General features: G+C 28.5%; 5 protein-coding genes across 5 annotated transcripts; 3 read left to right on the forward strand and 2 right to left on the reverse strand.

The window, feature by feature from the left end:
• Positions 1-305: 305 nt before the first annotated feature.
• Positions 306-9,346, forward strand: LOC128962668 (serine/threonine-protein phosphatase 4 regulatory subunit 1-like). Its single transcript, XM_054309064.1, has 11 exons — positions 306-778; positions 2,017-2,316; positions 4,636-4,736; positions 4,806-4,948; positions 5,004-5,064; positions 5,130-5,215; positions 6,870-7,040; positions 7,119-8,529; positions 8,602-8,928; positions 9,012-9,136; positions 9,206-9,346. The coding sequence occupies exons 2-11, from the start codon at positions 2,030-2,032 to the stop codon at positions 9,212-9,214; spliced, it is 2,721 nt and encodes a 906-aa protein (XP_054165039.1). The 5' UTR covers positions 306-778; positions 2,017-2,029; the 3' UTR covers positions 9,215-9,346.
• A 633-nt stretch (positions 9,347-9,979) lies between these two features.
• On the reverse strand, positions 9,980-12,317 carry LOC128962703 (carboxypeptidase B-like). The gene is made up of 12 exons (XM_054309104.1): positions 12,314-12,317; positions 11,768-11,974; positions 11,543-11,649; positions 11,315-11,471; positions 11,202-11,257; positions 11,031-11,121; positions 10,904-10,964; positions 10,790-10,819; positions 10,572-10,710; positions 10,452-10,498; positions 10,232-10,380; positions 9,980-10,164 (listed from the first exon to the last, which is right to left on the reverse strand). Exons 1-12 carry the CDS (start codon positions 12,315-12,317, stop codon positions 9,980-9,982), a joined length of 1,233 nt encoding a protein of 410 aa, XP_054165079.1.
• A 2,678-nt stretch (positions 12,318-14,995) lies between these two features.
• On the forward strand, positions 14,996-17,737 carry LOC128962704 (monocarboxylate transporter 14-like). Its single transcript, XM_054309106.1, has 8 exons — positions 14,996-15,184; positions 15,494-15,664; positions 15,744-15,887; positions 15,955-16,056; positions 16,158-16,925; positions 17,027-17,251; positions 17,356-17,481; positions 17,592-17,737. Exons 1-8 carry the CDS (start codon positions 14,998-15,000, stop codon positions 17,735-17,737), a joined length of 1,869 nt encoding a protein of 622 aa, XP_054165081.1. The 5' UTR covers positions 14,996-14,997.
• Positions 17,738-18,733: 996 nt separating this feature from the next.
• LOC128962705 (protein amnionless-like) lies at positions 18,734-19,641 on the reverse strand. The gene is made up of 2 exons (XM_054309107.1): positions 19,602-19,641; positions 18,734-19,482 (listed from the first exon to the last, which is right to left on the reverse strand). Exons 1-2 carry the CDS (start codon positions 19,639-19,641, stop codon positions 18,734-18,736), a joined length of 789 nt encoding a protein of 262 aa, XP_054165082.1.
• A 1,472-nt stretch (positions 19,642-21,113) lies between these two features.
• On the forward strand, positions 21,114-25,766 carry LOC128962706 (zinc carboxypeptidase A 1-like). Its single transcript, XM_054309108.1, has 20 exons — positions 21,114-21,353; positions 21,449-21,585; positions 21,659-22,063; positions 22,153-22,220; positions 22,293-22,355; positions 22,445-22,584; positions 22,648-22,686; positions 22,748-22,832; positions 22,924-22,947; positions 23,010-23,167; positions 23,993-24,016; positions 24,095-24,231; positions 24,282-24,680; positions 24,773-24,840; positions 24,905-24,967; positions 25,039-25,178; positions 25,249-25,287; positions 25,350-25,434; positions 25,509-25,532; positions 25,603-25,766. Exons 1-20 carry the CDS (start codon positions 21,189-21,191, stop codon positions 25,764-25,766), a joined length of 2,427 nt encoding a protein of 808 aa, XP_054165083.1. The 5' UTR covers positions 21,114-21,188.
• Positions 25,767-25,856: the final 90 nt, after the last annotated feature.

Below are 25,856 nucleotides of genomic sequence, written 5' to 3' on the forward strand. Positions count from 1 at the left end.
TAAATTCAAATGATAGAAAATGTTTGGGTGGGTGTGTTGTTAGTCGTAATTATTGTATGTTTGGTGTGTGAGTGAGTGTATGTGTTGTATGTGTTGTATATATTTTACTATACTTTACTATATTTTGACTATAGATTACTATTACAACTATAATAACTTTGAATAATATATAGAAAATGGCGCGCATTAGGCATTAGTGTATAGTATTAGTACATTAGTGACTCTCTGACGCATTTATTAGTGATATTTTTTCAGTGCTTTTCTCCTATGCTTTCAATTGTATGTGTGTTTGGTTTGACTGTGAGTTTGTCGCCACTACTCCACTAATAAACTCTAAAACATATATAAACGTATTGAACGTATAATAGGCTATAATATAATAATAATAATAATAATACAGTAGTTGTGATGTATATAATGGTATATGTTTTATACAAATGGTTTTCTAGTTATTATTATTAACTGTTATGTTGTTTGTGTTTTCTCTCTCTCGTAAAGTGTATCACCGTTTGTGTGACCATTGATTTGATATACAATAAGCGTTTGTATTAATAAATTGTAATCAAATATACAGTATATATATATCTCTCTGTGTTTTTTGAGTGATCGTACATAACGTGTGATATCAGTCTATCATATCGTTTATAACATCATTAATGTGTCGATTGTTTTCATTACAGCAATCAGTGTCCAAACAATTGCCTCATTTTATTAATATATAACTGTTTTGTGATTTATATGAATACATTTGAATCGACTATTTTATTATATCCTAAATGTAAGTAAATATTAGCAAAATATACATAACATTTACACATTTTAAACACAGTATATATGATATACAGTAAAATGATTTGCTTATACAGTGCTTGATATGTATGTGTGTGTTGTGTGGCGCCAATCACACCATCACATGAACACATCCACTGATAAGTTATGATTTAACCATTTCAAGTGGTGATGTCTTGGAGATGTCTAACCAAATGGCATAGTGTTGTCATGTAATGTGTGACCATTTATTGATAGTCATAGTGATTAGGCATGCATTTAGTAATGTCTGTATAATAAGCACTGTTAGGGTTACTGGCCTTCAATGGCATTCACTCGATATAGTGTTACGACTGTTATTGCAAACAATTGATGACAGCATTGATGAACAATGTGTTGCTTATCATTAATTTGTAGACATTTTCGGACTATTGTTTTGATATCATATGACAAACACATGAATTGTTAGGACTAAGAGAGGGAAAGCCTTTAATTATCAAAACAATTGCAATACAAGTGAATGACAATTAGTTTAGTACTGTTTCTATCGGTTTATGCGGTGATGGTATGGATTGGTATGGCTTGAGTGATAAGGACCTGCCTGTGGTCTCCATTTTGTTGAATTGATGGCATTCATAGCAAGTGATAGGCGATAGTCTTGTAATTGTGTGAGTCCTTGAAAAGAGGCCTTTCCTATAGCTATGTGTACAGCAAAGTAATGCCAATTATTTATCTCATTTAGAGCTCTGTTTTGGCAAACAGTCTCTCTTTTTCAGTATTTGTGTGTTTCAGCCAACACTCCATACACTATATCTATCTCTTTCTCCCTCTCCCTGTGCTGACTGTTGTGTACATTAGACTCGTCTCTCATAGTCTCAGCCATAGTGTGGTTTAGATGAGTGGACCGAAAGCAATGGCAGAGTCACAGCAATAGTGATGTGAGAGAGCACTGGTAGTACAGCAGCCCTTCCACTGCCAGTGCTGTAGGAGTGTTGGCATTCAGTGGAAGTGAAGGCGCACTACTGTTCCCAACATTGAGGCATTAGTTTTGTTGCCAAAAAGCAGTCCATACTTTGTATTGACTCTCAACACAACACTGTTTCAAACATTTGAGCGGTCATTACATACGACACATGCCTTTCATGCCTTTGCCCTCAATACTCACCAATGGCCACACCATTGGACACTATGCGCGCCAAATGGCAACCCATTAGGCATTGTTTTGCTTATATTTCATTGTCTTATCAGAAACACCACACAAATGACTGAAGACATGACTGTTTGTGAAAACACGTCAAACGATACGCCAAATATGAATCAAGAGTCGGGACAGTCCAACACCAGTGACAATAATATTGTGACCAATTCTGGAAACTGGAGTACAAATACAAATAAGTGTATCAACGATAACAACGACACAAATCCAAGTAATGCTACCATTAATATCAATGTCAATCACTTTGAAGACCAGTTGACTAATCCGGACGATGCGCTCCAACCCATCGATAGATTGGAAAAGTACTGCATGTCTGACATCATATTTCACAGGTTTGTCACTATTATGTCACTTATTGTTACCATTAAAATGTCTAAATATATACGATTTATATGAAAAACACTTGAGACATGGCATCTCTAACTATACTTTCATAAAATAAACAGTCGATTGAATCTGTTTTGTCTTGAGATGGTCTCATGTTTGTGATTGTGATGATAGTCACTGTTATAATATTTGTGTTTACATTGAGATATTAGATAAAAGTTTAGTATTTTTTGTTTTGACTTTTTTCTCATCAATGAATTGAATGAATGAATGCTTGAATAGTGTGTAATATTAGTTGATTTGATGGTCGACTACTTAAACGCCCACTTCTTAAAAAAAATTTATATTAGAAATTATATAATGAAAGTATATATTTATAATATAAAAATATTAGTAAAACTATTATATATCTAGTATTTCAAGTATTAAACTAATGGCGCGAAAAGCAATGCCTATTTTGTTGCAACCAATACTTTACATACAATTGTGTCAGACATTCATAGCATTGTTTTGAAGATTTAAAGATAACATTTGAGATGACAAGTGTGTTGTATATAGTAGTGTATAATTAATGAGTTTTAGCCAACAATTGCTTATTTCTCATCAAACCAACCATAAGTCACAAGATGTCATGTTATAAACAAAATGATATGTTTTTATATTGCGCTCATTTAGTTGACTACAATTTAGTAATATTTTAGTTATATTTTGAATTTATTTGATAATTGTTTGCTTCTAATGGCACTGTTATCTAGTTGACAGCACATATACATACACATACTTGAGCTCAACTTTATTCGGTTAATGATCTCTAAAGTTAATGTTAGAGAAATACATTTTCAATGCTATCATTTACAGTAATACCAATGTTTTAAGTCCAATGCCTAACCACACACACACACATATTGTATATCATATCACAATGTAATAAATAATATTCATAATAAAGTATTAGATATGATGAATATATAATTAGTATTATTGAATAAATTTAATTGTTAATATACTATTGAATATAAATATATTGATAGTCTAGAAATGTTTTATTGAAAAAGATGTTGAGTTTAGTAAACGATTTCATGTGAAGTGATTTTAAGGACAAGTTTAGAGAAGTAATGCCGACATAAGTTTGACTTGAATTTAGCCCAAAGTGTTGGTTCGTTTCAATAGCCTTAAGGGCAGTATATTCGGCACATTCCTATGAAAAGAGGAAATCTTGAAATTGCAAGCTTTAAACACCACTAAAAACAGTGGAAACCTGCTGTTGTGATATGTGGCCAACCATTTCAAACCATCCCATACTATACCAAACCATTGCCATACACTTACTCTTGACTGACTTATAGCTTTTATCCAAAGTCTAATGTAAGCACTCATAATGTGATAGAGTGTAGGCATTGATGAGCCATAACTTAACACAAGAGAAGCATAAGAATACAGGCATCTCATCACAAGTCTGTCATTTGACTCCTCTATCCCTACGACACACTACACACTAATGCTTAACCAGTCTTTACTCTTTTGGAGCCAATCCAACACATCCAACATTACCACACATTGCCATAAAACGGATCCATACATATATTTGACTATTTGTTTTACGTTATTTACATTAATCTATTGGTACTATTCATATATTTATATGTATATATATATATAACTTATTCTCAAATTTTGCATTAAATTTTCAAACATATATACATTTATTTTTATTATTCAATTGGTATCTATTTTTATCAGTTTTCAAACATTTTCAATTGAGATATATTTATATTTATTTAGATGAATATATAATCTATTTTTTATGATTATCAAATTGGATGCAACAAATTATTTAAATGTAGTTGAAGTAAGACACAAGTTATAGCAGCATATATGTGTGTGTATGTATAATATACAGTATGTATGTGTGTGTGTGTATAGAGCACTGGGAGGCATTGAGCCATTGAACCGGAAGCATCCATCATCACTGGCGGGAACACACCATAAGGCTGTTGCACATCTGCCTTAACTGCATGACTGTCCCGCCATTATAGACATGTTTTCATAGTTTGTCCGCATTTCTATTGTAAATTAAACACTGATTTTTATTATTGATTTATTAAATATTTGTGTCAAACTACAAGTTAGCTAATAAGTACTTGTATTTCAATTTTGACATTTTATTAAATTTGTCGCCAACTTTATTATTATTATAGTTATTGTTATTACACTATATTTACATTTGTTAAACATTACTAACATACGAGTTATATCTGTTATTTTTAAGTGACAATACAAGTATATGTTGTTAATAATAGTGTAAATGTTTATTGTATTAACAGACAAGTGGTGGCCAGAAGTATCATTGAAACTCTCAATGATATCGACACTAATGATATTACAAGAGTTATGGGTGTCATCTCCCGGTTAGCCGTTGATACAGGTTTGTTTATATTTATATACATAAGCAATGGTAGTCTTAATTTAATACATAATTAACTATTTAAATTAGAGCCCAGCATTAGAGCTGAAATGGTGGAACAATTGCCTCAAATATGTATATATCTTTGCAGTCAATCGCATAATATAACAAACTCTGTGGCCATTAATATATTGCCAATTATGCAACGGCTTCTCACCGACACTAATAGTCATGTAATTATAGCATAACTTGATTTTTTAATTGATATTTAATTGATATATTTTATAGGTTAGAAAAATGACACAAAGCGCGTTTGTGATGCTATTGGAGCAAAATATTATTGAAATATGTAAATGAAAAAAGTGGTGTTAAAATTATTATATCTAATGTTTTTAATATATATATATTTTTAAGGTTTTATTGAAGAGCATATTTGTCCACTATTGGTACAATTGACTGATTTTTCAAATATGGATGACTACCGCATGGAAGCCGTCGGTGTAAGTCATTTATTGTTTAATTTATTTGCTAATATATTATAACAAATAGGCGTTAACTCAATGAAACTACTATTTTACTGAAATTTATTATATTAATTATTTATATAATATATTTACGTATAGTTAAGCATTTACCTGAAATATTAGGTATATTATGATTATATAGTAATGTTGATATCATAGTAATACATATTTCTCGATGTAATGTCAGATATTTTTTATAAATATAATTATATTTAGTTATATATATATATATATATATAGTTGTAATTGTGGTGAATGGGTGCGACAAATATCTGAATGTGTTAGTGAAAGACATGGGTAGTGAGATGTATTACAATGACAGTCATCTCACTACCTTGTCTTTGACGACACGTCCAGAAAACGGCATTGTTTTTTGTGTTGTGCCCACACAAACCATGTGTTTGTTTGTTATTATTGTTTTACTATCATTTGGTATCGGATGACAAATCATTGCATTTTTTTGTTATTCACTTTTATCACATGATTTTCATAGCGATGGCTAATCTCTAAAAATAGTTGTCATCTCTTCTCTCTTCATAAGCACTCTCTTCCTGTAATTTGTTTACAAACTATTTTTATGTATTTATAATTTCAATGAATAAGACATTCATAATATAATGGTTTTGTGAATGACTTAAACGAAAAGATAATTTGGCGCCAAATGCCATGAAATTACAAGAAAGTGATTATTCATTTTCAATTTGTATTAATAATTGAGTCCTTTTACGTGCATTTGCGTAGACATCAAAGCGGCTGATGAAATGTAAAGCCTATAAGTCATATCACAGCCACCTTTGATGATCTCCGAGAGTGCACATGACATGTACTCTTCAAGAGTTTTTTGTATTTGTATTCATCATATCATTCAACAACAACTACATGTGCTTTCAATGTGTTTATGTGTGTATATGTCGTGCAAGTTGGCGGTGATCTGTTACCATTGAATCATATCACAGCCTACTTGACACGACATAACATACATTAATAACAACAATAATATTATTATTAAACAATTGATATCCCATTTGTTTAGATGTGTGTCTGTCCTCTCTCTTTCTCACTCTTCATCGCTCCTATCTTTGGGTAACTCACCTCACGAAGTGGTTGTGATGTGTCGTAACAAACTTGTAGTCATATCACAGCCAGCTTTGATGAGTTCAGTTATACCATACTATTCCTCATAATCGCATTAGAGAAGACACCATCGATTTATATGATAACTAATCTATAAATATAACAATTATAAATACCTTATAAAATTGTTGACCGATTAATATAGTTAACTATTAAGTCCCCCAACAAATCCACCCGTCAAAGAGGTAGTGATCTGTTTCACTCAATACACAAAATTCATATCACAGCCGCTTTGATCAGTGGAAGTGTCCGAGTGATTGATTTATAGTTGATTTTATTTATTATAAATTTAACGACTTATTAGCTATATTTAGTAGATTTTGACAATTTATCGATATTTATTAAAATAATTATATTTAGAAACCGATTTTTAGTACTTATTATTGTTAGTGCTAATAAATTATCAGTTATTTTGAGAACAGTTTAATTATAAAATTAAATTAGTACTGTTGACTATTATTATAATTAAATGATTATTTATAATGTATATTTACAGATGATGGGCAAAATGGTTAGATTTTTAGGCAAAGATTCAACTGAAAAGTTATTACTGCAAACATTTACCCGTTTGTGTTTGGACGCCAGTTTCCACGTGCGCCGCATATGTGCCTCAAATTTTGGTGAAATTTGCTCTATTGTTGGCCAGATTGTAACCGAAGAGATTCTGGTAATTAATTTTAATTTTAATATTTTTTTATTTACCGGTAATAATAATTGACACATAATTGTTTCAATGTTATAACAGTTGCCTCGATTTCGGAGTCTATGTCAGGACAGCATTTGGGGCGTCAGGAAGAGTTGCGCCGATTTCTTTGTTCCCGTTGCCATCACTGTATCAAATAAGACACGAAAAGATATATTATCACCATTGTTTGTCAATTTACTCAACGATCAGTCCCGTTGGGTAAAGACATCTGCCTTTCAATCGTTGGGTCCATTTATCTCTACATTTGCCGATCCAACAAAAACCGGTCTCTATTATTCAGATAATGGTATTGTAGTCATTGAAGATCATACAAGCAATGATAGTGGTTTAGGTAGTAATGGATCGACTGCTAACTCGCCCACAGATATTGATGTAGAAGATGTTGAGGAGACTATTTGCGATGAGATGAGCAACTTATTGATACCGGTTGACAATAAGCAGAGTGAAAATCCAGAGTTTAATGATTTATTTTACTGGAAAACTCCTATTTCAACATTTCCTGAACTCGAAGTTCAATCATTGGATAGCATAGAGTGTAGGGATGAGTTGTCGACAGAAAGCAGTGAACAAATTGGCGATTCATCGACTCTGTCGGCACAATCGGTTGAGAAAGATGTTTCAAAAGAAATAGTAAAAATAGGAACCAATTTAAGTGATGACCAAAAAGCTATACCAAATCTATTTGAAAATAAAGATCAAAACAAATATATGCTATATAATAGTTACGACAGGAGTGCCTGGACTGAGTATAATAGACCAAATTATACCTCAAACGATATAATGTGTGTCCGGGAACCGCTATTAAATTATGTAATGGAAGGTCCAACAGAGCTCATGTCGTTTTCATTTGAAGACTCAATGGCGATGGGTTCCGGATATATGTTTCCATACCGGAGACCACCGCCATCTCAAGATATCATTCCCAACGATCTTTTGGAACACTACTTATCGATGACGAATCCAATACATTATCAAACAGTTGATCCCGATTTGTGCCATCACTGTGCTTATAGTCTTCCAGCAGTGGCTTTGACTTTGGGTCGTAAAAATTGGTTGTGTCTGAGAGAAACTTATGAACTTTTAGCCGCAGAAATGCAAGTAAAAGTGCGCTGGACTTTGGCATCCAGTTTGCATCAAATGTCACTAATATTAGGTTCAGAATTGACTACAAGAGATTTGTTGCCAATTTTCTTGAGTTTTATGAAGGATTTAGATGAAGTGCGGTTCGGAATTCTTCAAAATTTAGCACAATTTCTTAAATTATTACTTAGACCACAACAACAGGGAATACTTCCAAAATTAGCCGATTTTTTAAAAATGGATAATAATAGAAACTGGAGATTTAGGTGTACATTAGCCGTTCAAATCATGGATTTAACTGATATATATTCAGCCAATGAAATTAAAGAATATTTATTACCAATTGGTTTGGTATTACTCAATGATAAAGGTATTTGACTTAAAATTTTAATTGAATAATTATTTGAAATTAATTTATTTTTTCTTTGTTTGTTTAAATTAGTATCTGAAGTGAGGATAGCAGCCATACGTTTGGTATCAGTTTTAATGAAACAAATCTTTGAGTCGAGTCTCTACGACTCGTCCATTGCTGGCGATAATAGATTAGACATTATTTGGGAACTTAACACACAGTTTGCTGACTCCACCAAATGGGTCCAAAGACAGACATATATTTTAGTTTGCCAACAATTGATTCAAAATGAGTCGATTTCCGTACAATTATTTATTGACAAAATGCTCGACCATTTGCTCAATTTGTCCGCCGATAACGTACCAAATATTAGATTAGTTTTAGCCCGAACTATAGTCAACACGTTGTGGCCAATCGGTTAGCAATTTATTTATATGACATTTTTATTATCTGTTTTAACTTTTATTTTTGTTTCTTTTTTTTTTTGAATGTAATTGTAGCTCAACTTAGATCTCATTTGAAAGTTCAACAAACTTTAGAGGAATTGCAATCAGATAAGGATAAAGATGTGCGCCAACACTCACTTGTTATGTCTGTCCAACCAGACTACGACACTATTAATAATGTATTTATTTATATTATGGTTTTTTTTGTTGTTTGATAACTAACATTTATTTGCATCATTTAATTTCAGGACAATTAAAAAACAACTGCAGTGATTGCTAGTCGAGGAACTGGTGATACGCTCTGTCGATATGCCATAAACTGTGTTTTATTAATATATAGTTAATTTAAAAAGAGCTCAATTGAGTTTATAAGCTTATATTTATATATATATATATATATATGATAAATATGTTTTTTAATTATTAATTTATCAAAATGTTAATTTGTTATAATTTCATTAGGTTTTTTTAATCATTTCAATTTTTTGAAACAAATGTTTTTAAATATTTTATAGTTATATTTAAATTGAAAAAATCTAGCTGTGATATAAATCATGGATCGATTAAATTATTTACAGTCAATACAGACAGATCTCAACATATGTTTTATTTGGTAATCGCAAAAAACTGTTTTTAATAGGAAAAAACACAAATTTATATTATGGTTACGCATAAACATTGTGGGCATTTCGGTTGAATTATTGTCGTATTGATAGTACTTATTGGAAATGATCTGTGATATTGAGCACAACTATATATATATATATATATATAAATTAAAATACAAACAAACATACCTGTAATTTTTTTTATTATTTGTTAATTTTATTGTTTTTATAGACAAGTTTTATATATTAGTGAAATAAGTCTTTCCAATTGGTTTTTGAGTGACATTTTTTAAAAACATAATAAATACGATATATTTAGGATAAAAATTGTATTACAAATTACTTGATCAATGATTTGTGCTCAAAGTTTTTTTTATTAAATAAATTCTTAATTTGTTTTATTGTAATTAAATTTTATGTATTAATTGCTTTTAGTTTGTATTCGTCTTTAATTTCATAACTCATAGTTTTGATTGCGTCAAACGTCTCTTCACCGGTCGGTATGATATATCTGACCGGAAGTATGAAACCATAAACACCAGTATCTCTTAATTCAAATGTATAGCTGTATTTGATGTTTGCAGTTCCATGAGCCCAGTCTATTGTTGTGTCAAATTAAATCTCACTTAAATAATTGGAAATACAATATATAGGAAAAAATTATACCATCGGCGCCACCGGAGGCTGCATATAATATTCTAGTACTGGAGCCCACCTTATAGTGGGTGCCATATCTTTGCTGTAATGTTTGTGCAGCTTTTTGTCCCATTGAAACCATATCATTGTATTGTTTCGGTAGTTCTGATGTCCAGCCCCTAAGTCATTCATAATATAATATTTAATATTATATAAAATAAATATTTATTTTGAAAAATGCTAAACTTACCAGGGTGTTAATATGAACTGGGAATAGGAATGCATTGCTATATACATCTGTGTTTTATTATAGGAAACATTAGTCACAATAATAAATCTATAATTTGTTTTTTCATTAATGTATACTAACTTTGATGTTATCTTTTTTAGTCAATATATAATCAGATATGGCTTTAGTTTCCGGTTCAGAGAAGGGAGCCTTTCCGTGATAGGTCTCAGAGCACGGATAAGAACTACTTCCAGCACTTCCCCAATGATAGCCATAATTTCTATCATTATTTTTCAAGATTATGTCAAATATAATAATAATAATATAATTCATACTATACTATATAAAAGTTAGATTACCTGTTTGGATCAACTCCGCGACAAAATAGCCTTTAAAAATAGCAATTTGTTAGTAATTTAAACAAATTATGTATATTTAAGTATAGAAAAAATTGTATATAAAACGACAATTACCCCCAAAACGACGGATTATGTGATCTCGTCTTTCGCCACATTCTGTCCGATAATCTCGAGTCTAATGCAAATAATTTGTGTGAATTAAACTAAAAACAAATGTATTTTTTATTTGTATTTTACTTACATTCATATCCATCAGGATTAGCACTGGGCATTATATAATAGTCATAGACATCCAGCATATGTTTGACATCACTATCACTTGATGTGATCAACTTTTTTCAACATTTAAAGGTTTAAATATTAATTTTATATTTAGTTTTATAGTACAATATATACAACTGATTGTATATACCTTATGAGCGATATAGAGAGCAGTTGACGGTGCGATCCATTCTCGGGCGTGAATGCCTTCAAAATAACATTATTTTTATTGATATAATTATTTTGGATAATTTAATAGCAAACCGGCGTCTATCCATATAATAGGCTTTTGCGAGTTGTCTTTACTTTTGGTACCAATTTTGAATAATTTCATCGGTCTATTCTCAGTTGTCGTACCAATTGTTTCAATTGAACTCAATTCTGTATCAATACTATGCAGATCTTCAAGAAATTGGTAAATCTAAAGCATAATTGATAACAATTTTATATTTAAAAATTTGTACATTTGGTGATATTTGTCAAACGAATTACTTCAGTAATGGAATGGTAGGCCTCGAAAAAGGAACTGGAGTTTTGAGCCCATGATTTGGTTCGGTAGCCCATGAGTTGGTCATCATTTGTTCTCTTTTCCTGTTCAACTAATCTATCGTTTCAATTATAAACTCAGATGAAATCATACTATAAATTATAAGACATACTCTCCCACATCCTTAATCATCACATTATTCCTAATGTTTTGTTTTGAAAATTTTTTACAAATATCTATATAAATATCTGGCGATACCATAACGTCGACACTTGAATTGACATCTTTAGGTTGGGTCCAAAAGTCGATCTTTTTATTTGGTATCACTAATGATAGATCGGTGGATATGTCGGATAAGTATTGCAACTGATCCACAGTATTGGGCAATAATCTCAACACTTTAAAACCTTTGTATTGACTTTCAAAATTATTGTCATCTACCGATGATGATAAACACAATTGTATAATTGACAAAACAGTTATTATAAAATAATAATGATGATAATAAATTGTAAACTTTGTAAAATCCATTGGTATTAACATATTATTTTTTTTCTCTCAGCAAAAAAAATATAGGATTCTATGCTATTATAGTTGAATGCATTGATTTATATATCGACGACTAATAGCGGCCACAATATTCAGGATGTGTTTCAAACACTTAGAGATACAAAATTAATTCCGTTTCTGTCGGCATATAATAAATGATAGTTTAAAATGTTAAGTCATTGTTAGGGCTTATGGATGAAGAGCTGGGGATCAATTGGAGGAGAGACCCATTGTTCCTATTATACCTATAGGATGTCTAAAATTTTTTGTTTCTGACAAATAGTTTACAAAAAAATATATAAATCAAAACGAGTTCACACATCCATAAATCATCGCTAAATCAATTGATTCACTAATGTTTCAGTTGAATGATCACAACTCATATATTCAATGCATGATCTCTGCTATGGACTAATCATTTCCTGGGATTTCCTTATATTGTTTCCAAAAAAATAAATAATAATTTTGAATATAATAAAAAAATTTTTAGAAAAATGAATGATCTCTTAATATTAATAAATATCTAATAAATTATTTTAAAAATGTTTTATCTAAAAATTATTTATATTTTGTACATAATCATAACAAATTGAATGAAATTTATATTAAATATTATTTAAGATAAATAATTAAAAAATATGACTTTGTGTTGATATTTTTATTTTAAAATTAACAATTAATCATTAATTGATTAAAAATTTTTGTTATTGATTTGAACATTTGCACAACCAATGTACAACAAGAATCTGATAGTAAAATAATATATTAATATATAATTTATATATAAATTTATATCACATACTACTCATGTATTTTATATTACACTATACCTGAGCTTTGGAAAGCTTTAAATCAGTTTAAACCAGAATATATGCCAAATATTGACTGTAAATGATTATGAAATTTATCGTATTATACAGTATTTACAATTAAACAAAAACATTGATATGACATGACTTAGACTTTTTTTATGCAATTTAAATATAAATTCAATAAGTATAATAACATCAATATTTTTTATTGAATTAAATATAAAGATAAGTTGATACCGAAAAAAGTATTGCACTTTAATTTACTAATAATAAAAGACTCTAATTTGTAACATAAATCAAAATACATTTATTTTTTATTAAGGAATTTTTTAAAAAAAAATTGATGACAAGTGTTTACCATTTATTATTAATATATTTATAATTTATTAACATTTACAATATATATATAATTTCTAATAAATATTATATAAAGTGTATCAAACAATTGATTTGATCGCTATTTTATCACAAAAATGTTTTGTGATTAGCAGTGAAATGAAGTGTTCAAACATTTACAGTATTAATACAAATATCTACAAAAATCTGACACTTTTTTATATACAATACTTAAGTCTATTATCTTAATAATTAGAGTTTCAAGTTCAACATCACCTCGTATTGTGATTGATATAATGATTATTAGTTTCATATATATATATATATATATAGTATTTATATACTGGTACTTTAATTTATATATCGTATAACTTAATATATATATAAAAAATCATTTTAAAGGCCTCTAAAATATTTGAATCACAAATTGAAAAATATATGATTAGTTCAATACGAGGGCACCAATGCTTTCAAAATCAAATTGAAACTAACAAACAGTTTTTTCTAATAATAAACAGATAATTTAGACAAAACAAAAACAAAATAACATTTAATATATTAAACAGATTTCAATTAATAGTCACTTGAAATATGATATGTTATATATTTGCATAATTTAAGTTAATATTTTGCCAAATTTTGTCTATACATAAAACTGGGAGAGCGTGAGATGAGAGACCAAAAAAAAAAGATTTTTATATATAAAATGAAAAAATAAATATTGAGATATAAAAATTGATTTAAATTTAATTGACGATTAATAATTATATCTATAATATATACATAAATATATTAATATATATATATATATATATATATATATATATATATTTATGTAGTCATATAATAGATAATATCCTAATTTTTTATCATACAGTGTGTCATATGTTTGGTAATCAATGGAAAAGTGGTGTTCATTAAGCTATTCATTGGATTCTTTAACTAAATATATATTTAACTTCGATTATAAGCCTTGAAATCAAATTGTTATTTAAATGGTTTCATATATATTATTATTATTTATTATAAAATATAAATTTTGTTGTGTCTTAACTGAGATTTATATATATTGTAAAATAAGATAACAATTAAACAAATATTTTTAATTAAAACAAAGTAAATACAATTATATTAATTGTATAACAAATATTTCAAGCTCTAGTTTCAACTAAAAAACTATACAGTTGTTTGAAATAATTTGTTATAATTAAAAATAAATTGAAAGATAACAACAATAAATTTGTTTAAACATTAAGCCAACTCTTAAGTATTACATACATATCAGTTGATCAATTCAATCAATTAATAAGCAATCGTTTTTATATTAGATGTGTGTAAAAAGCAAACCAACAAAGTTATGTTAAATAAATATTAACAAATAATATATAAATCAAAATCTGTTTAATACAAGTGATTTCAAATTACAGTTTATTTCCTAAAAAAGTTAAACAAATGAATTTCTCGTTTAAGTTTCATCTAAAAAAAATATTATTTTTTGTACTAAACAATTACTTTCAAAAGTAAATTTAATAACAAATAATAGATATTATTAGTTATATATATTTTTTACTAAATAAAACTATATATTAAAAGTAAGTATTTATGTAGACATTTGTGATAATTTTTTTCATTTTGTGCATAAAAGAGATCATTAATTGCGTAAATTATCTGTGAATTAATAGATATTATTTGCAGTCATATATTTTTTTTGTTGATTATCTGAGTTATTAAGTTATTTAAGAAATTGCTTTTTTCAGCAAAAAATGAAATCATCAAAACTCACTGCCAGTAATAATATAATAGTGAACTCTCAGACAAAGAGTTTTCCACTCAAAGATGTTGTTCAACATATCAAAGATGACACAAAAGATAATAATTGTACACAAATTTTAATTAATAGCGAACCCGAAGATTATGTTACACAAGAAGTACCGGTTCCCCCTCCAGACGGTAAGTCATAATTTTTTTGATGACTATTTATATTAATTTTTTTTTGTAATCTATTAATTAAAAATTACTTAAACTTCAAAAAATATTGCTTAAAAAGCACTAATTTAAATAATACTGTATTATTATTATTATTATTATTTCAAATTGACATTTTACAAAACAGACAAACATCAAGTTTATCAAATAGTTTAGTTTATTATTTTTTTAATGAGTTATCAATAATAATAGTTAGTAATAATATTAAATAGTAATTAATGTGTAAATAATTTATTTAAAAAACATTTTTTTGTCACTTAATGTCATCAAAAGGTGGTTTCGGTTGGATAGTAGTGTTGGCCTCTTTTATGTGTAATTTCATAGTCGATGGTATTATATTTTCATTTGGTATTTTGCTAATAGAGATTAGCAATGAATTTCATGAGACCAAAGCCAGCACAGCGTGGATCGGATCACTTCAGGGGGGATTTTATCTGATTTTAGGTTATTTTTTTAGTTATAGTTTTATTATAAACTAATGTATTTTAAACTAAATACAATATATTTTGTAATATATTGATAGGTCCAATTGTGAGTGCATTGGCCAACATATACGGGTGCCGTAAGACCACCATTTTTGGTAGTCTTGTGGCAGCCATTGGTTTTATACTATCATTTTTTGCTGGAAATGTTAAAACATTATACTTTACGTTTGGTATCTTAGGAGGTATTATAAACTGTTTTATGTTATAAATAGCATAGTTTTTAAAAACTATAAATCAATCATTTTATAGGTATAGGCTTTGGTTTTATATTTTTGCCGGCAATAGTTATGGTTGGCTTTTACTTTGAGAAGCGCCGGGCGTTTGCCACTGGAATAGCTGTCTGTGGTTCAGGTAGTTTGCTATTTGCCTTCATATGGCATAGAAAACGATAGTTTTATTTTATTATAACTATTTATTTCAAAGCTCTTAAAATAGTATTGCCATTAATATAGGAATTGGTAACTTTGTGTTTGCACCGGCAACTCAATTGCTGGTTGAATATTATGGTTGGCGCGGATGTGTCCTAATTTTGGCCGGAATTACTCTCAATTGTGCTGTTTTTGGTTCATTGTTTAGACCCGTTGAACATTTGCAAAACAAATCTCAAAAGCCATTACTATTCCGTATCAAAGAGGCCAGAGATGCGCTCTGGACTGAGTCAGATATGGATGAAGTCGAAGAGGATTCACCGACGGGAAGCCACAACAGCGCTCCGCCGCCTTATTCGGAAATAGTGAACATCGACAACACTAACAACAACTCTTTGGCCAAAAAATATTCTCTGTCTATAAACAATTCGGTTACCGAAATGAAAAACAGGAGACGGACTCAAAGTTATGACTATACCAACCAATTTCTAAGACCCGAAGTGATCAGTAGTTCATTAAGTCTGGTTGCTGTGAGAAGCAGGTCGTCGTCGGTAATGAGTCACGTATTGGAAAGAAGTGCCAATCGGTTGCCTTCAATCAAATCAGTAACGGAATCAAAGGAAAGGTCGACACCAGAAGAGTCAACCCAATCAAAGGAATCGATTCATACGTCTAATGAGTCAAACAGTGCCAACCAGTCATCCAAAGCGTGTTTTGAATTTTTGACTCAAACTTTTGACTTAACTTTACTGAAAAGTCCGTCCTTTCTATTGCTGTCTTTGAGTGGATTTCTTTGTTTGGCCGGCTTTTTCATACCATTCATGTATATCGCAAATCGAGCCAAACTGTTGGGTATGTCATATCACTATACTTTAATTTTTTATATAAAAAATATATTTTGCATTAACTTCTTTAAAATAAGCGATTATCTTATCAATTGATTGATTGAAAAGGTTGTACACCAGAAAAAAGTGCATTTTTACTATCAATTATTGGTATAACTAATACTATCGGTCGTGTGTTTTGCGGATATATTTCCGATAGACCACAAGTCAATGCCTTATTGATCAACAACGTGGCCCTCACTATCGGGGGTTTGGCTACCATATTGTCGCCCATCATATGCAACACATATGTCACTCTTATGATATATTCAGCTATTTTTGGATTTTCAATCGGTATTAATCAAAATATCAATTTATATATTTATATATTAAGAAAACAAAATTATTGATAAATTTGTTGTTTAACTAAATATTTGTTTCTTTTTATATGTGAAAAGCCTGTTTCGCAGCCCTTCGTTCTGTAATAACAGCAGAAATGTTAGGTTTGGATCGACTCGCAAATGCTTTCGGACTGTTATTGATGTTTCAGGGAATTGCCGTCACTATAGGCTCACCCATTGCCGGTAATTATTATCATAATATCCATTATAACCACTGTATATATATATAAAGACACACAGAATATATTATGATATATAATATTAACCAAAATCTGTTGACCAAAAATAAAAAGGTTGGTTCTTTGACATAACCGGTTCATATGATTATTCATTTTACTTGTCGGGTTCGGCCATAGCATTGGCCGGTATTATGTGTTTCCCGTTGTCAGCAATCTCGAGATGGGAGCGACAAAAGCCTGGTTTCGGTGCCATTAATTAAATTATACTCATTTTAAAAAGTATAACTCATTTTTAAGAAATTTTAATTTTACAATAATAAAAGTAAATTACATTTTGTTAATATATTTTTTAGTAATGACAACTTATGTGATCAAAATATATTAATATAAACTAATGTCAAATTTAGATTTATCAAAGTGTTTTTATATCACAATTTTATTAATTATTAATGTAAAATTATTATTTTTAATGACATATTAAAATTTATATGTTATTTTTAATTTAAGGTTAATAAAAATATTTATATTAGTATTATTAATAGAAATTTATTCAAATTAAGTTTATCTTTAAGTTATAAATAAAAAGATAAAACTAATTTAAATATTTGTATATAAATAATAAATAAATTGAACAAAAAGTATATACTGTTTTAATATTATTACTAAATGTAATCAATTGTCAGTATCAGTGATACAAATTAATGGTTTATCAATTGAAGTCATTTCTGATGACTTTTGTTGACTTTGTTTTTCATTTTCTTTTAGTTGGTGTCTTATAAACACTGGATTCTCGAAAGTAACCGCTTCCTCGGCGGGCTGGACATCATATTTAACTGAACCACTACTCAGATGAATGGGATCGTTCGGATCCAATGCTTCATGAGGTGTAGTTCCCACTTGAAGTTCAACACTGTCGTCACCATCTGATCCACGAAAGCGGACGAATGTAAACGGAGCTGTAATACTGTTATCAAAATAATATTATTAGACATTCAGTAAGATGTCTATTATTTTTAAATTGTTAAACCGTCTGTTTTGGACGTAATAATTGATACCAAAGCCAATACCAATACAAATAATTATAAGAAATATAAAGATAAGCCATAGACCGGCACCGGTAGACTTCCAGTCGGTGCTTGATTTGACATCAATTGAATCAATACTATATATTCCGGGACCTAAATAAGTATCTATCTGTGTATTAGTGTTATATTACAGTGTAATTAACCTAATATTATAAAATAACTACTAATTCATTAATAATAACAAAGTTCTATACCGTCGTTAAAGTACTGTTTGATTGAATTAACCAATTTGTCGGCCAAACCTTTATTTGCCAAATCAGTGACAATAAATTGAAACTTTCGAGACTTAAGTTTATGTAAATATGATTTGATAGTTGAATATTCTTTGTGATTGAGATATGCTGTTGTAATACCTGTTATTAAATCAATACTAAAATCATTTTTATACGAAATTGTCAACATTGAGGCACATATTGGACAACAGTGGCCAACTGGTTTAATAGGATCGGAGCATTCAAGTGATGGACAACCATATTTTTGGACATAATTGCAAACTTTTTGCATTATAGTCGGTTCCTCATTACCACAAACACATCCGGTTTTGTCTTTGCAGATCATATTGTTATCTATTATCAGATTTTCAATATTACCATTAATTGTGAACAACAGTTTACCGATATCACTATCGGTAAAGTCTTTAAAATCTTGAGTACTATAGTATTGATCCCATATTCTCAATGACTTAATAGTCATATTATCTTTTAAGTCTACGATTACTTTAAATGAAGTATAACTCTCAAAGAGAACCCTATCATAAACACAAGGAATCCTTTCCATATGTGGTATAGGATTGTGTTCTTCGGGTAAATCAATAAATATATCTTCACTGATCACTTCACTCGATGAAACCCATTCAATAAGTTGTTCCCATTTGTATGGATTAAACCAATTATTGTCTTGTTTAACAATATATCTATTATCTTAAAAAAGTATTATTCAAATATCATAATAAAAAGTCAAAATAATTGGTGACAACATTTCAATAAATGCAATAATGATAATAATAATGATTAATATTATTATTCATTATAATACAAACCTTTGCCATTGCAATAATTGTCGACATTAGGCGAAGACATGAGTCTTATGGTAGCATTTTCACCAAAAACCAAACGACCGTTTTTCGGGAAAATCTGTTTTATTTGTATTAATATTATAATACAATAAGATATATATATATATTTTAACAAAATTAATATAAAAAATTACAATTTCTTTAGCTGTAATCTCTTGGTCCACATAAATGACTGTATTTTCAGCAAATATAATGCGATCATTAATACAGGGAATCCTATTTTGTGACCAATTGTCAACATTTGCATAATTAATGCTTTCTTTCCAAAATTTAGTATCACATTTGCATACAATAAAGATATTAAAATATAAATAAATATAAATAATTGTCAAATTTATGTTTAAGCAATTCATGTTTAAAGTTAATTTAAGTGTTAAGTTAATGTTTAAGTTTTTACCAAAACGCCTACAACTTAACTGCTAAATAAACTGTTGGACTGTAATTTGATAATCTGTCAAATAAACCATTAATTATAAAAACTGTTTAAATAGCTTATAGTTTGAAAATTATTGAAAATTAATTATAGATATTTTTTAGCAATAATTTTTGCATAATAATAATAGTCGATATATATAACCATGATCATTTACATTATTTATAATCTCATGAATCTCAATATTTTATATTCATTTTATGGTTATTTTGTTTTCATTTATATTTTAGTATTAATATAATTTGCAATTTATTAACAACTAAACAAAAATATCTGAAAAGTTTATAAAATTGATATTACTATACATATGTAATAAAAAGTTTATTACTAATTATAATTTATGTTACTTTTAAAACTAAATAAATACTGTATATATATATATATATCGGTATAATAAACAATATTATAGTATGACATAAATGATTATTCATTTAATCGCAAACTAACTTATCATAAAAATTGTCAATAAAATATCATTAAAAACGTATGAATATAGTAGTAAATTAAATTGAAAATCATAAAACCATTTTATTATAGATTGACCGGTAAGGATATTACAATAAATTATATTAAAGTTTTGATTAAATGTTAATCTAAATATGCCTAAAGATTTATACAATACTAATATTTAAAAAATAGATTAAAAATATTTATTATTCGTTAGAAACAAACTATTTATTTATTGTATTAAATTTTATAATTTTGTACTAATAATATACATTAAATATAAACTTCGTACAATAAAATATCATATATTATTATATAATATTATTATAAACAATTGTAAGTAATAAAATTTGTAGTGATTTATTTTATACATATCATATAAATTAATGAAAGTTTATAATCAGATTTTTGTCATAAATTATAATGATTATTTTTATAACACTTTAAATATAAAATACATGAAAGATGATAATGTTGAAATATTATTATTTATATCATCTTTTAATGATTATTTATATTACATATTAAAAACATTATAACTTTAACTAATTGTTATACAGTATATAAAGAACTAAACCATATAAAAGTTTTATATCTAGGTTTGCCATTAGATTTGTTAATATATTGTTTGACATTTTGAGAAAAAATTAATTATTTTTTTTGTGTTCAAAATGTCTAACAAATCGATTACTTTTTTAGTTATTCTTCTTTACATATGTTTGACAAATGGTATTCACGGTATCCGTCATTACGACGGATATTCATTGATACGTCTAATACCCGAAACCAAAGCACAGCTCATATATTTGAGACAATTAGAGGAAAGTGTTACTGAAGTAAGTCTTTATTTAAAAGAAAAAAAATTCAAAATTATTTTTTTATAATCACATATTGAATATTCTTATAAAATATCAATCTTTTATCAAAATAGCTTGACTTCTGGAAAAGTCCATCGCAAGTGAGCCAATCGGTCGACATATTGATTCCGCCACATCTTAACCATACATTTAATTTCATGTTTAATAAGAAATCTTTCAAAAAATCTGTTTTGATAAATGATTTAGAAAAGTATTTTTGTTAACAATTTAATAATAACACTTTAATTTTAAAAAACAAATTTATGTCTATTTAATAAAATTAGAGTATTGGTTGAAGAAAGAAAGCCATATATAGCTGAACCAAACAAACAGACAAAAGCAGATATTGTTGTCAATCATTTTGATGATTATCAACGACTCAATAAAATCCATTCATTTCTCGACGCCATTGCAAACCAATATCCAGATATCAGTGCCACAGAAGTCATCGGCAAATCGTATGAAAATAGAGATCTCAAAATAATTCGTATAGGAGTCGGACAGAAAAACAACAACAAACCCGTCATCTTTTTTGAAGGCGGAATCCACGCCCGAGAATGGATATCACCCGCAACCGTACAGTTCTTCGCTCAGACACTGATCCAGGGATACGCTTCGGGAGATAAAGATATAAAAGCATTACTCGAAAAGTTTGACTTTTATATACTTCCATCGGTTAATCCGGACGGGTATTTCAATAGTTTATTTTTTATTAATTGATTTTTTTCTTCATTAAAATTAATATAAATTAGAGAAATAATAATTTTAATTAATTTAGTTATGAATACACTCACACCACATCCCGATTGTGGCGAAAGACACGACAACCATATGGAAGCTGTTATGGTATTATTATTATTATTACTACTACTACTACTATCTAATTATCGTTAAAATTAAATAAATATTTTAAATCAGGTGCTGACCCAAACCGAAATTTCGGCTACAAATGGGGCGGAGAGGGAGCCTCAACTAATCCATGTATTTATATTTATTGAATATTAAAGTTTAGGATTTATATTATTTATCATAAGATATTTATTAAATTTTTCTATGATTTATAATTATAGGCTCTGACACATACCGGGGATCGAAAGCTTTTTCAGAACCAGAAACTGAAGCCGAATCCAAATATATATTGAAATTAAAACCAAGAGTTAAGGCATATTTTGCTGTCCATTCATACGGACAATATTGGCTGTACCCGTGGGTATGAGTTCAATATTATTATAATTATTTTTAAATGAAATTATTTAAAAAAAACTAATTAAAGGGTTGGACCAGTTCTTTAACTCCGGATGACAAAGATTTGGTAAATAATGTGAAAAAATTGTTATTTAATTTTAATTTTTACATTTTATTACAATTAATAGAATCGTTTGGGAAATATAGCCATCACTGCATTGGCTAAACGTTACAATAAAAAGTATTCAATCGGCACATCAACTAATGTTTTGTGTTAGTTATATATTTTATTTTAACAATTAGTTGTATTATTAATTAATTAATTAATTCATATTTTTAATTTTTGACAAATTATTATAATTAGATGCGGCCGCCGGTGGAGCCGATGGTAAGTTTGTTGATTTATAAACTAAATGATATTGTAATTAATGAAATTTGAAAACCAATAAGACTGGGCATATGGAGACGGAGGTATTAAATATGCCTATACTGTTGAATTGAGAGATACCGGCTCTTATGGCTTTACACTTCCTAAGAGCCAAATCAGACCAACCGGTGAGGAAACGAGCGACGCATTCATTGCTTTCGCTAAACAATTGTCTACAGAAGTCTAATCAATGACAACAACAACAAAAATACTTATTTAATTTAACATTATTTGATTTTTTTGTTGTTGAAAATTTTTTAGCAAAAATACAATAACAGACTAAACAATGTATTATAATTCAAGTAAAATATCAATTTATAAAAACTAAATAAACAAATTTATTGTTATTGCAAAAGTAATGTCCAGATTTCTCCCCTCTATACTTAACTTAGTTATTTATTTACCAATTAATAATTTCTAATTAGGTAAATAAATTATTGTAAAAGTGATATAATCTTATTAAAATTTCATAAACAAATTAAATAAATATTATTACTATAAATTATTAATTTATCATCAATAATAGCACTACCGGTATATATTCTAATTAATCAATTAAATATAATAAATTATATTTACAAATAATTTATGTTGGTGAACTTGAACTTTAAAATCACATATTGACTAATTTTTCAAAGTTAATAACCTTTAAATTTATTTATTTTTGATAACCCCTATACAAAAATATATTATAATAATTTAGCAATTATTTGTAACCAGATTAAACAATATTTTCGATAGTAACTATGATAATATGCCATATAATAATAGGTGAAAAATAAAAATTTTCATCAAAAATATCTAATAGACAGACCAACAAATCTTGTGTCTGAATAGTAAAAATATTACAATTTTATTAAAAACAACAATGAAATTGTTATTAATTTTACTAATATTTACAATTATTATTAATAATATTATATGCGATGAAAGTATTCGCAATTATAATGGATATTCTGTTATCCGTTTAATTCCCAGAAGTGAATCACAATTAAATTTTTTACAGAATCTTCACGAAAATTCATTAGAAGTAAGTTTTAGTTTAAACTTTTTAAAATAACTGTTCAATAAATTTGCAAATATTGATCGCTTTTGTTGTTTTGTAAAGTATGACTTCTGGAAGGGTCCGTCTTATTTGAATCGATCGGTCGATGTTATGGTTCCGCCACATCTTAACCAAACATTCAATGAAATGTTTGACGAAGAACTGGACGAAAAAAGTGTTTTAATTAATGATTTGGAGAAGTATTTAAATTGTTGAAAAAATTTAATATATTAACTAACTTTTATTACAGTAATCTATTAGAGGACAGGGCAGCGGTACCAGTGGTCCAACCATTGCGCGCTGATATAGTTGAAAGACATTTTGATGAATATCGAAGAGTTGGTACAATTCATACATTTTTAGATACTGTTGGCTCAAAATTCAAGGATTTGGCCGCCGTTGAAGTTATCGGCTATTCATACGAACGCAGACCTATTAAACTGATCCGTATCGGTGATGGACACGAAAAGAAAACTAAGCCGGTAATCTTTATCGAATCGGGAATTCACGCCCGGGAATGGATATCCCCGGCTACCAGTCAGTGTTTTGCACAAAATTTGATTCAGGGACACAAAACTGGAAACGCCGATATCGTAGGATTGTTACAAAAATTTGATTTCTATATCCTACCAGTTCTCAATCCGGACGGGTATTTATTTTTTCGATAATATTGAGGGTGTTTTTTAGTTGTCAATAATTGTTTGCAATTTAAAAAAAAATTAATTATACCAAAAACATTAGATATGAGTACACACATACCAGGGATAGGATGTGGAGAAAAACTAGAAAACCTTACGGATCGTGTTTCGGTATTTAATAAATCATTTTTTTTATTTAGATAAATATTTTCTACATAACTTTAATATAAATTAGGTGCCGATCCTAACAGAAACTTCGGTTACCAATGGGGTGGACAGGGAGCTTCGTCTAATCCATGTATAAATTATTAGTAATCTCTACTAAATTTGATTAACTTGTCTAAAATGTCTAAATATTATGGTCTTAAGGTATGGAGACATATCGTGGTCCGAATGCTTTCTCAGAGTCAGAAACTAAAGCCGTTTCAGATTATGTTCTTCAGATTAAAGACAGAGTTAAGGCATATCTAGCGGTTCACTCATACGGTCAGTATTGGCTTTATCCCTGGGTATGTCTATTGTATATTAAATACCTAAATAAAATATTTTATACAAAAAAAACTTTTTATTGATTGAAAGGGATGGACCAGTTCTGTGACTCCCGATGACAAACATTTGGTATGAGTTTCTGTTTTTTAAACAATAAAACTTATTTATTTATATATATTGTGTATCATAAGAATCGTATGGCAAAATTGGCGACCAATGCATTGGCCAGTGTTTATGGTACCCGATATACAATGGGAACGTCGACTAACGTTCTCTGTAATATAATATCTATTATTTTGATATAAATTTAATAAATACTAAACTTTAGTGATTTTTTAATGATTAAACAGATGCGGCTGCGGGAGGAGCGGATGGTATGTCATAATATTATATTACAAAATCTATTACTAATTATATGATAAATATTGGATCAAATCCATACAGACTGGGCCTATGGTAGCGCACACATCAAGTATTCATATACTGTTGAATTAAGAGACAAAGGAAACAATGGATTTGCATTACCAAAGTCTCACATAAGACCCACTTGTGATGAAACAACTGTTGCTTTCATTGCATTCGCTAAGGAATTGGCTAAAGAAGTCTAAAGATATCATTGACTGATCAGTAATATTATAATTGATATCTAGAAGAGAGTTCAATAAAAAAAAATATTTATATAATTTTTTTAATTAATA

Source organism: Oppia nitens, unplaced genomic scaffold, assembly GCF_028296485.1.
Source record: "Oppia nitens isolate AA-2021 unplaced genomic scaffold, nextdenovo-longstitch-racon4-pilon3 scaffold6_pilon_pilon_pilon, whole genome shotgun sequence".
Lineage (NCBI taxonomy): Eukaryota > Metazoa > Arthropoda > Arachnida > Sarcoptiformes > Oppiidae > Oppia > Oppia nitens.